The 13,561-nt window shown below is 41.9% G+C and overlaps 1 protein-coding gene across 11 annotated transcripts in view; it reads left to right on the top strand.

Moving 5' to 3' along the window:
- Window positions 1–13,561, top strand: part of MLIP (muscular LMNA interacting protein) — a 173,445-nt gene that overhangs the window by 109,377 nt on the left and 50,507 nt on the right. For all 11 annotated transcript variants that reach the window (XR_008444439.1, XR_008444440.1, XM_054023337.1 and 8 more), the window contains one exon: window positions 11,215–11,340. Coding sequence is in view for 9 of the 11 variants with exons in the window: in XM_054023337.1 (XP_053879312.1) it covers window positions 11,215–11,340 (126 nt within the window). In the remaining 2 variants the exon portion in view is untranslated. The remainder of the gene's footprint in view (window positions 1–11,214; window positions 11,341–13,561) is intronic.

Below are 13,561 nucleotides of genomic sequence, written 5' to 3'. Positions count from 1 at the left end.
ACCAAAACCTAGCACTGGGTGGCACTTCAGATCAGCTGTATGTGCCAAACAATGGAAACTTCCTTAAAATTTTGGAGCTGATGGCTGAGTTTGATGCTGTACTCCAGGAGCATCTAAGAAGAGTCACCACCCAAGAAATGTACACACACCACTACCTTGGAAAAACAATTCAAAATGAGATCATACAGTTACTGGCAACAAAAGTCAAACAGAAGATTGTAGCAGATCTGAAGTCAGCAAGATATTACTCTGTTATTCTGGATTGCACACCTGACATCAGCCATATGGAACAAATGACTTTAATGGTGTGTTTTGTAACAACAGAACCTAGTGAAAATGTCCCTGCAATGGTGACTGTCAGAGAGCATTTTCTAGAATTTATTGACATTGATGATACTACAGGAGCTGGTATGACAAATGTGCTTCTTAAAAAGCTGGAAGATATGGGAATTGCGATAGCTGACATGAGAGGTCAGGGGTACGATAATGGTGCCAACATGAGAGGAAAGAACAGAGGAGTGCAGACATGGATCCAAGAGGTAAACCCTCGAGCTTTTTTTGTCCCATGCAGTTCTCATTCATTGAACTTGGTGGTCAGTGATGCAGCATCAGCTTCTAGTGAGGCTGCTGAATTTTTTAATGTAATTCAAAGCATCTATGTATTTTTCTCTGCATCAACTCATCAGTGGCAAATTTTGAAGCAACATCTGGGAACATGCTCTCTGACACTGAATCCACTGAGTGCCACATGATGGGAAAGTCAAGTGGAGACAGTAAAGCCTATCAAACACCAAATTGGGAAGATAGATGATGCCATAGTTGCCATTATGGAGGATAATGCTATGACGGGAACTGTTCGTGGGAGAACAGTGGCAGAGGGAAATTTAATCACCAGAAACGTACATAACTTCAAATTTCTGTGTGGCTTAGTGTCGTGGCATGACATACTGTTTGAAATAAATGTTGTAAATAAGAGACTCCAAGGTGTTGACCTTGATATATCTGGAGCAATGGAACAACTGGACAAAGCAAAGCTATATCTACAATCTTACTGGTCAGATGAAGGATTTCAAAATGTTCTGAAGAGTGCACAGAAGTTGGCAGAGGAACTTCACACTGAAGCTATTTTCCCACCCATTCAAGAATACAAGAGTCACCAAAGAAGAAGACATTTTGATTACAAGGCACAGGATAATCCCATAAGAGACCCCAAACAATAATTCCAAGTTGAATTCTTTAACCAGATGCTAGATTGTGCAATACAGTCAGTTGAAGAACGTTTCATGCAGCTCAGGGAACACAACAGTATATTTGGGATGTTGTATGATATTCCAAAACTCCTCACTATACCTGAAGAAGACCTACACCAGCAATGCAAGGCACTAGAGACAGTGTTGACACATGATGACATGAGCGATATTGACGCGAGTGATTTAGGTGATGAACTGAAAGCCCTTTCAAGATACATTTCAGCAGGATCAACTCCAAAGGCTGTTCTGGAATATATGTGCACAAATAAGATGACCACCTTCTTTCCAAATGCTTTTGTTGCTCTGCACATACTTCTAACACTTCCTGTAACAGTTGACAGTGGAGAACGCAGCTTCTCCAAGTTTAAGTTAATAAAAACACATCTATGCTCCACAATGACACAGGAGAGGCTGGTCGGCCTTGCAACCATCTCAATAGAGCATGAGCTGGCCCAGACTGTGGACCTTCAGGAAGCAGTTCAAATCTTTGCAATCAAAAAGGCATGGAAAGCACCACTTTGATTATTCAAACAGATAAAAACACCAGTATTTACTATGCAGACAAGAAAAGTTACATTTGCTGTTGAGGCATTTGAAAGTTAAGTGTTACTTAAAATTTTTGAACAAGGCATTTTAAGTTGTTAGTTCTCCTTTCTTGGGATAGGTAGCAGAGTAGTACCATGAGAGGAGTAGAAGAGGAAGAAGGCAGAATTGAGACCTTTCAAAGTTTTGGCCCAAGTGAGAGGTCATGGGGGCATCATTTGAGCTCTCCACCTCAGGTGCCAAAATGTTGTGGGCCAGCCCTGCACCCAGACCTCATTTCCTTGGCTTTTTTATCTTTCTGCAGCCCCTTACCCCCAAACAGCATTTTCAGTAGCCACCAGTGCCTGAACAGATTAATTTCTCATCTTACCTATGCTCAGAAAGACTGCCTGAACCTTTAGGTGTATGTATAACTTTATAGAGCCCCATTTACTGTAGTGTGGGATAATATGATCTAGTGTGGTTATTTAAACAATGCAACATCTGTAAAATGAGGATAATGATGCTGCCCTCCATTGTAAAGTGCTTTGAGATTTATTGGTGAAAAGGACTATATCAGAGCTAGGTATTATTATTTATTATAGAAAAAGCAAGAGGTGAATATGTGCCTGCATCCACTCCTTTTAAAGTACACCAGTCACGTATAATGCCTGTCCATTACTGTAACTTTTAAAATTTTGGTGTGATGGTATTGTGACTCAGCCCTGCATGGCAAAGGAAAATCTCAGCTTGCTTATGGGCACTCTACCTATTGTCAGTTGTGCTGTCTGCTAGCAAAGAAAGAACTCAGGCTTCTGTTTTTGAACCAGTGATTTTGTTAGAACTTGGTAGGTAGCTAATGATGTATTTCAAATTCTGATTGCTGGTTGATGTGTGTCAGACTGTTGGTAATGTATGACTCATCTCACTGTGGGCACTTGACATCAATGTTCTTTAGAAAATACAGCCCTAAAAGCATTTTCTACAATCTGCTTTTGAAGGCAATGCTTCATCTGTAAAGACCGCTTATTCTTGACAGTTTCAGGTAGCTCAATAAACTTTTAATTACATAGTTGTGTAAGACCATTAGGAGGCCAAGGGTACTTCTGTCAGTACAGTAATTTGATAATAACTATGCCATCCCAATCCTGTATTTTAATTTATTTTTTATATATAACTTTTTGTTGGAAAGTAGAGAGAAACACTCCTTGGCAAATCTTCCACAGCCATTTTGAGTGGGGAGAAAACCATGGAGTGCCAAATTCCCTCTTGACCCTCCAGAAAGAATGGACATTTACTCCCAAGCATAAACTAACTAATCAGCTAAATGGGCATTGGATCAGGCATTAACTTGTTAAATTCCATAATCAAAACATCTTATTTGAAATGCAATTTGACTATTCATCACTCTTCCAGTAAAACTAACGTCACCTGAAATTCTTTTTATTTATAGTCCATCTTAACTGAAACAAGAGATGGATCTAAAAGGGGTACGAAGCTAGGAGTGGGGTAGACATTAGTATTAGTTCAAGACCATCCATAACTTAAATTTATAAATTTAAATAAATAATCTCAAAAACCACATTTAATTTCAAAACCCTTCTCTATTTTAAACACTTCAGTCATATTACTTTCTGATGAAAGATGATTTAGATTAAATCAGTGCAGTTTTGTCAAGCTCTGCTCATATGTGAAATCTCTGGATTTTATTTATTAGTTGTGGCCCTACATTCTACTTTCTCTAACTTAGTTGTATCTTTTTTTCAAATAAGTAGCCTACCAATCATTTATAATGTTCTTTATAAAGGGATACTTTAGAAAGTACTACTTCACGCAATGTCCAGTCAACCCGGGGAACTAGTTGTCAGTACTTTCCCCAGGAATTTAAATTAGAGGTGGTGTTTGAATTTACGGGGGGAAGGGGAGAATAAACTGTTGACTAAACTGGTAACACTGCGGTAACTAATTGACTACTGGGGGGAGGTATGGGAGGTATAGAGGAGTTCACGGTTCATCATACCTATGCTCAAAAAGACAGCCTGAACCTTTAGGTGTTTGACTAACTTGATAGTGCCCCATTTACTGTACTGTGGGCAGAAAGGTGATGGTTAGAGGTCAGAGATCTAAGTGGGATCCCCTCAAGGAGGCCACTAAGGGGTCAGAGATGCAGTTACCTTGGGAACTGATAGAACCCAATGAAGCAACTCAGTAGCAGCCTTGCAGTTATTTATGTAGAATGTGTCAAATGTTCCTTACTCTCTACCATGTGGACATGTTCGAGAGGCCTACTGCCTAGTTATTTAAGAGTTTGTCTCCGCACAGAGCCTCACAGAACTCCAGTGCTCATAGTTTCCATCAAAAATACACCCATTTACCTCCATTTTTGTTTTCTGCCTACAGATCAGTTTTGTCTGTCTTAACAAATTATTCCTTAGCCCATGCTTAGAGTTTGTACAACAACCTGTCATGTCAAACTCTATAGGAAGAATTCCAAAAATCTAGATCATATTAAATTTACAATGTGCCACTATCTAGACCAGTAGTTTTTTAAATTAAAAAGTAAATAGATTTATCTGACATGATATATATTTTGCAAATCCATGATAACTCACAACTATTAAATTGTACCTGTCCAAATGTGTCTGTAAGGATATATATCAAAATCTTTTACTAATACAGATGCTAGATTTATAGGTTCAACATTTCCAACTTTATTTCTGGAACCTCTCTTTTTAAATAATGGAACCAATTTCACTATTTTTCAGTTACCAGGTACTTTTCTATACCACATAAAAGAATGGTTCAATTATTTGACCTCAATCTTACATAAACCATTGTTGCTCAGGACTGTGTCTACCTTTATCTTATCCAAATACTTGTTTTTCCCATGGCTTTGGTAATTGACAGATGTATAGACTTGTGGTTAAGGGACTTGCCTGGGACTCAAGCAATGGCTTAAATTGCTATCCTAGCCACATACACCTTGGAAAGCATTCCAACTCTCTGTGGTGCCTCAGTTCCTTATCTGACAAATGGATCTCTGGTCTCCCACCCTTTGTCTGGCTTGTCTATTTAGATTGTAAGGTATTGAGGACTGAATGTCCCTTAAATTTCTGATCAAAAGAGTGGGGGGAGGGGAATGAGATGACATGAAAAACACCAATATTCACATAACATTACATCAAAAATATTTAAAAATGTTTTGTATTACAATATAGACACAAAAAGATATGAATAAAATAAAGCAAACATATCGTAAGCGAACACTAAACATAGACCACTAAAGCACCATCATCACCAAGTTCACTCAAAATATTGTTATCACCCGAAGTCAAAGGAAAAGTGTCCAGATTACAAGTCAATTTATGAAAGATGTAATCAATTATTCTGTTCTGGTGAGATTTCAAAACGGCTAGTTTTGCCTAACCCAGCAAAATGTTCGCCAGTCGGGAAACTGACTGAATGTGAGCCCTGTATCTCACGCCGAGAACAAACAGGGGGTTGGAGAAAACCAATCCCAAACTGCTGAAAAGCGGCTGCAAAAATAACCAAAAAGAGGAATCAAATGGGGGCAATGTAGGAAAAAATGAAACACCATGTTTGAAGCCAAACAGAAGGGGCCTTCTGCAGACACCGTAGGAGTAATATGGTGTACAAAATGATTGGTTGCTACGATGCTATGCTGGACCCTCTGCTGTAAGTTGCTGGAGTGCTTAGGAAGAGGAGGTTTGAACAGTGTCTTCCAAGCCAGGGACATAGACATTCTCCAGGATGTATCAGAGAGATCAGAGAGTGTGGCATAATGCCTCACCTTGACACTCATTCCATAGAGCAGCTGCTTGGTCATGGTTGCAAAAGGAAGATTCACCAAACCCTTCCAGGACAACGCTCCGACTGGTTGCACAAGGATCTCATCCATAGGAGGGGAGACAGCTAGTGAGAAGAACATTCCCCCTGGAAGAATAATTCCTGCAAAAAAACTCTGCAAATACTAAGCAGGCCACTGAGCGAGTGCCACCTGGAATTCAGAAAGGGCCTTATTCAAAAGACATACAGACTGGATTCTTGTCTGAACAGCAAGAGCTGTCCTGACTTCCAGCTTGACTAACTAGGAACAAGCATGTGGAACATCTAGGTCAACCCAGCCTGTTTAATGGCAGAAAACAGCTCCTGGAGGAGAGCGGGCAAAAGTGGGTTAAAATACAGCGACTGTTCCAAAAGCCATAAACTGGAAAACAGCTGGTCTGGCTGTGCACTTTGCAAAAGTCGCCAGGCTTTAAAAAGACCTTTATAAAATAGGGGCAAATCTAGACTCCGTAATCGACCAGGTGCCAACAAAAATAGGTGAGACTCAAAGCCCATCTCCCCAGCATGATAGAGGAGAGAAACAGCAAGGGATTTGTAGGCCTGTGGGCAGTCAGAGTAAAGTAACCATTGAACAGACTGGCGATGAAAGGCCACCACCCTGCTGGTTAAGCAGTGAGTCCCTGGCTCCCTTTATCTAATGGCAGGAACAGCAAAGCAGGGCACAGTCAGTGGTAATTATTAAAAAAAAAAGATTTATATACCACTGAATCTAGTCCAAAAGGCCCAGGGGAGGGTGCAGAGACACAGTCCGGTGCCATAAGATTAAGGCCACAAGATTTTGGCAATCAAAACCCATCCCTGAAAAGAGAATCCAGGAAGGAGCCAGGCCATTTCTGCAGGTGGCCTTGCACCTTCTCCTCAGCCCCCTCCCAGTTCCTTAGCAGGGCCGGCTTTAGGCCTATTCCCCCGATTCCCCCGAATCGGGCCCCACACCTTAGAGGGCCCCGCGCCTTAGAGGGTCCCGTGCCCTAAAGAAGAGCGCCTAACTTAGGCGCCTTTTTAATTTTTTTACCCACCCGGCGGCGGTCCGGGTCTTCAGTGGCATGGTGGCGGCGGGTCCTTCACTCGCTCCGGGTCTTCGGTGGCATTTTGGCGGCGGGTCCTTCAGTGCCACGGAAGACCTGGAGTGAGTGAAGGACCCGCCACCGAAGTGCCACCAAAGACCCGGACCGCTACCGGGTATTCGAATTGGGCCCCGCACTTCCTAAAGTCGGCCCTGTTCCTTAGCATATAGCATTCACATCCAACAAAGACCTACATCACCTTAATCTCAGAGGTGCCCCATTGGAATTGCTGGGGCCACAAAGGGGGACCGCTACACTGTCAAGGACTCGGTAAGATTGAATTGCTCTGAGCCCTGTTAATGCAGGTAGAAGTGCTTGTTCATACGCTTGTAAACAAGTGCAAAATGCCTGCTTGTCACAGTGATAAAAACTCTGATATCATCAGCTTAGGCTGACAGACAAACTGGGAAAGCATCCAGCAGCCCGGCATGGAAAGGCCAGTCAGACAGCTTCTGCAGAGATGCAGGAATGGCTCCAAACTAAGAGCATACAGCATCCCAGACAGAGGACACCCCCGATGAATGCCTCTGCAAACTAGAAAGCAGTGGCTAAGACCCCCCCATTAATCTTTAAGACACTAAAAACTTCATGGTACAATAAAGAAATATATGAAGAGAACACTGGCCCAATCTCAAAAGCTTCTAATGTTTTGAAAAGCTAACTATGGTTAACAAAAGGCCTTCTTTTGGTCCATTGAAATAAGCCCCACATCCAGACTACATTAGTTCACATTAAAAATATAATGAATTAAAAAAAAAATTATCCAAAATACAGTGTTTAGGAATACAATATGTTTGATCAGCATGTATCAGAGTCCAGACTTGGTCGGTTGGCTAAGGCCCTGGATAAAATCTTATAATCAGAACAGAGAAAAGAAATAGGTCTCCAGTTCCATAAGTCACAAAGGTCCCCTTTTTTGTGCAGCAGGTTGATCACTGCCCTGTGGCAACTGAGGGGCAGTGCTATCTCCTGGGCACACTCCAGCACCACTAGAAAAATGTCAGGACCAATAAAATGCCAGAAATGCTTGTAAAATTAAGATGGCAGCCTATTGATGCCTGAGGCCTTGGCCGTAGGGGGCTGCTGGACTGCACCAGAGAGCTCCTGTAGCGATAGCGAGATGTCCAGGCACTGCTTTTCCTCACCAGTCAGATGGGGCAACCCCTGGTGCAGCTCTTCCATTGCCAGGACATCACAGGCTTCAGACGAGTACAGAGTACTGTAAAAAGCAAAAGCTGCTTTCCAGATCTCAGCAGGGTCAGCTGTCAGATGACCATTCGGCAGCCAGAGGCAAAAATCCTGCCCATGATCTGTAGACTTTTTCTCTAACCTGAAACAGAACCTTGGAGGGAGCATCATTTTTCATGGAACTGAGTAAAACGGACCTTAACCAGGGTTCCTTGCTCCTTCCAAGCTCCTCAGGAGCTGGTACTTCTCAGTTAAGGTTTGGGGAATCTGCACTGGGTTTCCCACATCAACATTGCCAAAAAGGTGCAAGACGTCTCATTCCAGGGCACTCATGATACAAGAACCACATGGCAGGCTGGGTATACTGCTGGCAGAACATTTGTATCTGGACCTTCCCGACATTCCACTACTGTCTCAAGGACTCAGACAGAGGCTTGTGCTGCTGCCAATGCTTCCAAAACACAGCAAATAACTGGGTGAAATTCAGGTCCTGTAACAATTTGGTATTAAAGCGCCAGCGGGAAGCACAGGCAGGATGAGGGAGAGAAATACTGAGAGTCATCATGATGACCAGACAAGTGAGTGGGAGACATGGAAGACTGAACATCCATATTCATGCTGGCCTTCATGGTATAAAAGTGATCCAGTCTAGCCCCTAGCAGCACCATGGAGACTAGAAGGAGAGAGCCAAGCAGCAGAGCAACAATGAAAACAAGCCATTGGGAGACCTATATATCTTGAACAATCCCTGCTTCCTCACCTTTCTCAACAACTTCTTAAGATGGGAGTGTGTCTCATCATCAACCAGGATATCTCTCAAGACAAGGGCAGCTGAGTGAACAAAGTGTGGTAAATCAGGGAAATAGGCCTCAACCTCAACTCCCTGCTTCCCTTTAGTGCTATTCAAAATATCACTAATCTCCTCCACATAGTGCCCACCTTTCATATCTATCTGATGGACTGGAACATCAGGAACCAATAAGGAGAGACAGAGATCATCATCATCCTCTTCAGCTTCCTCAGACTCCACCAGCTCAGAAGAACATTGCGCAGTCATTGCAATACTCTCATCATTCATGAAGGAGAGAGATTCAGGGTGGGCAGTTGGTATATCTATTTTCCCAAAAGGGGTAGGCCACCCCGCCCCAGGCTGGACCCAGCATCATCACTGCAGCATGCAGGATTGGGGGCTTGAGGACTCACCATACCACGGGAAGACAGCAGCGCACTGGGAGCTGCAGGCATGGAGCTACCCAAACACAATGTTATCCTCCTTCTCAGGGCACACTGCTCCATCCTCAGCCACTACCAGCTCAGGGGCCTCCAAAGTCTTAGCTCTTTTAAACCCAGTCCCGCATAAATCCATCTCATCAGTCTGTTCTTCACCCCCATCTCTAGAACCCCTCTACTTGCTCTGCAGGGAGGTGCTCCTCAACCTCCAGGACTTGCTTCTGTACAAGCACAGGTTATGGAGTCACAACAGAGGGTTCTTCTGGGGACGCGGGGGCTTGCTGTCTGGCAAGGGAGGGGGAGATGGAATCTGGCAGTGCAGATGCAGGCGGTCCCTTGATGTCCCAGCCCTCACCCCACTATCCTGGGGTCTCACATTCGTACCAGTGACCCCAAGCCAGCAATGTGTGGGCCGGAACCCCTCAAATGACAGGAAACATTCAATGTTTTTAGAGGTAGCAAACACTGTATAATCCACCCTATCCATGTGGTGCTTTAAAACCAGGTTCAGGGGCTGTTCAGGGTTATTTAACATCATAAAATGCCTCACATCTGGGTTATTCGAGGCTAGCAGAATCATCCCACCAGCAGAAACTATATTCCCCCCTTCACATAATGGGGAAATTAGACACTCACGTCTCATTGTGAAGGAAGGGGATGACATCGGAAAAATTACTTTATTAGCAGGAGTAAACAAGGGAAATACTTGAACAAAAGACTCCTTGACCCAGAGTCCCTCTTGTACCAAACAATTCACAAACTGCTCCTCGGCCAGGAAAATCACTATGGATTTGCTCATTCGAGAGGCAGATTTTACAGGAGCACAGCCAATAATCTTACCTACACTCAGCAACACGTCCTCCACAGTGCAGGAGGCAGCAGGGACACACCAAACCCCATGCTTGCAGATCAAATCACTAAACCCATCTGAAGTGGACTCTATGGAGAAAACCTCCTCAGCTCCAAGGAAAAAGGGGAGGGAACCAATAACACCCATAAAAGAAAGAAACTGCAAGTAACAAAAGAAAAAAACAAACATAGACTAACAGAAACCCAGCTAGTACACACAGCACCCAACAAACAGCCTCACTTGAGGCAGGGGAAGGATAAGGAAGAGACAGACAGATTCCACAATAGCCCACAATAGGTAACTCCTCTGGCACGTGGCCAACCCAGGTTTAAAGCCTTGGTCTGAATCAGACAGATCAGGGACTTAAACCTGGATCCCCTACATCCACGGTGAATGCTCTTCATGGAGAGAGTGAATCTTTTTCTCCCAACTGCTGACGTAGAACAAATTTTGAAAATGTTCACAAACTGGAAATATTGTTTTTCAACCAGCTGTACTTTGTAGAGTAAACAATTATTTTTTTCCATTCATTTCTTCCTTTATTGCTCCCCAGTGACTGAAGGATGAGTAAGTTGAGATGTTAGTACTGTAAAGCTTAATTGCATTTGTGCAAATGGTTGTTTGCTGTCACTGTTCATAATGTGTTTCAAGTTCTTGGGTAGTATGCTGGGAAAGCTCATATGATATTTGGCCAGAGTTTAAATCTGGCCTTTCTAAAAAGTGCTTTCTTACCATGCATTGGTGAAAGTTATTAGTTGATATACTTGCATCATCTGTTGCCCTTCTTTATTGTGTGGGGTTTTTTTCATTTTGCGATGTCTTTTTGAAAAGTTCATGCTGGAATTTGCTGTCTGTAAACAGATGTGGTTATACATAATCCATGACTTGATGAAGTTATTAGGATGCAGTTGAGCAGCTAGCAAGAGGTGGCAGAAACAATAGTTTGATAGGCAGGCTAGTTTCTATCCTTTGGGTTGATAACAAATAGATCTTAATTAAGAGCTTCCCGTGACTGCAAAATCACAACTGGTGTCACCTTTCTCCATATTCTGAAACAAAAACAATGAGGAATTGAATTATTTTGGTCCTTGTATATTTTTTAAATGTCATCTTTTGAAATATGGTAACTTCAATAAAACTGGAATTAAAATGTCCAAAAATAAATATCATTTTCTATAATCTGTTACTACTTCAGGTTTTTAAATGTCTATTCTTTTTCCCCCTGTGCTTGCTATGGATCTAGACAAAGCCTGGTGTTATTCGTCCAGGGCCAGTGAAAACAAAAACCTTATTAAAAACGGAGGAGCCCTATCAACCAAACCCTTTTAAAAAATACCTTGAAGAAACCAGAGATCCAGATATTGAGCAGGTGAGTGCTTTATTTAAACATCACCCCCGCCGCCCTGAATTTGTAGTGGTTGTCAGTTTCCTAAGAAGCTGATGAAGTTGAATCTTGGAGTTTTGTTTATTTATGTGCATATATATTAAATAGCAGCAATATATACACCACCCTCCCATTTTATATTTAAATACTTTACTATTAAAATTGTATCAGCCCAGATGATGTTCCATTTCGTATTATGCAGTGGCTTAGCTCCTTCTCTCTGGCTTTTAAAAGAGGGGAAAATAGCCTGTATATGACTATACAGCCTGTATATTAATGAATTATGATCATGGTCATTTTGTAGCATCTGTATGTAATTTTTTAAGACATGACTCATTAGGACTAGAAGGCTTTGTAACCTTATACAGAACCATCTACTGGCAAGTTAATGTGTCCTGATACAAAGCATAACATAAACAAGAACTGCCTGATTAGATAACCAGCCCTTATTTTTGATAATTTGTTACCCATGTCAATTTAAAATCAAACTTTGCTTCCAGTATCAAACATGCCACTTTGTGTAATGTCTTTACGAACATCTTGTAGGGTCATTAAGAGCACCTTGTAGTGATAATACAGTATTTTTCATTTCTGAGCGACTTACTGACTTGGGTCGGCCACTGTCTCAAAGCAACTATATGTGTGTGAATCTATCAATCTATATAGGTAAATATGTGTTTGTGTGTATTACTTTGAATTAAAACCTTTAACACAATATGTAATTAAATTCCTGGAGAAGCTTCCAATTAACGTACACAGTATGCTGTGAATCATCCATCTGGTAGGTTGTAGAGGATCACAATGCTGAGCAGTTCTCTTGCCAGACGAAATGGGAACAAGGCACCTTTATAATTAAATTCTCCCTAGCTCTAGGGCCTTCTAATCACATTTTAATCACTCTAGGAACAAAAAAGTAATAATTAAAAAGCTTTGTTGTTAAAAACATTTAAAAAAGAAAGAATTTTATTTTAACTGTCTCCCTCCCCACAATGGGACAAATTCTACTCTCATTTGTCCTAGATTGGCTCCATTGACTTTCCCAATAGAGTTGCACTGGTGTAAATCAGAGCTAAGTCTGGCCTATTGTCTGTAATATACCAATGGGCTCCAACATCCTCTGCATGTGTTTTCATAAACGCTTCTTTATAAAATATAGGGTTTGTCTCTAGAGCTGGATGACCATGGGAAATAACAACACTTGGAACTTGAATCAACAATGTGATGCTGTTGCAAAAGAAGCAAATGTAGTTTTGTATTGCTTTAACAGAGGCATAGCATGTAAGTCACGGAAATGATAGTACTGCAGTAGTCAGCACTGCTTAGAACTCAGCTGGAGTACTGTGTCCAATTTTGATCACCGCTATATAGAAAGGATGTAGAGAAATTGGAAAGGATCCAGAAGCAAGCAACAAAGATGATCAAATGGATGAAATGCAAGCCATATGAGCAAAGGCTGAAGAAACTGGGTATGTTTAGTATGGAAAAGAGGAGATTAAGGGGGGACATGATAGTGGTCTTCAAATAGTTGAAAGACTGTCATAAAAAAGATGGAGCAAAATTGTTCTCTTTTGCCACAGAGGGCAGGACCAGAGGCAATAGGTTCAAACTACATCATAGCAGATTTAAATTCAATCTCAGGAAAAACATCCTAACTGTAAGAACAGTAGGACAATAGAGCAGACTGCCCAGGAAAATCATGGAATCGCCAAAGAGAGTTTGGCTAGCCATCCATCTTGGATGGTTTAGACACAACAAATCCTGCCTCTTGACAGAGGGTTAGACTAGATGACCCTTGCAGTCCTTTCTAAGCCCATGTTTCTATGATTCTAGATCTGAGTAAGAAACAGTTTTCCTTACCCACAAACATTTTTGAGATTTCAAAAATTTTCCTGTTCCACAACGGGATGAAATTGAGTCCTTTGAAAAAGTTTAATAAAAAATGAGAGAAAGTGGGAGAGGCAGATCCACCCTAGAATAGTCAGGTGGTTAGCCACTCACATAGGACGTGGGAGATCCACTTTCAGATCGCTTCTGTCTAACCACATACAAGGTGAGTGCCCTAACCACAGGGCTATAGAGTCAAGTTTCTCTCACTGGCCCACTGAATATTTAAAAATGTATATGTAGTAGAACAGGTCCAACAAGAGAGATTGAGAGAGATCCATCTGTGACACTCTGTACCTTGGGGGAACACCCTACACCCCCA

Source organism: Malaclemys terrapin, chromosome 3, assembly GCF_027887155.1.
Source record: "Malaclemys terrapin pileata isolate rMalTer1 chromosome 3, rMalTer1.hap1, whole genome shotgun sequence".
Classification (NCBI taxonomy): domain Eukaryota; kingdom Metazoa; phylum Chordata; order Testudines; family Emydidae; genus Malaclemys; species Malaclemys terrapin.
Note: the sequence above shows the minus strand (reverse complement) of the source record. Positions and strands in the feature narration are given on the sequence as shown.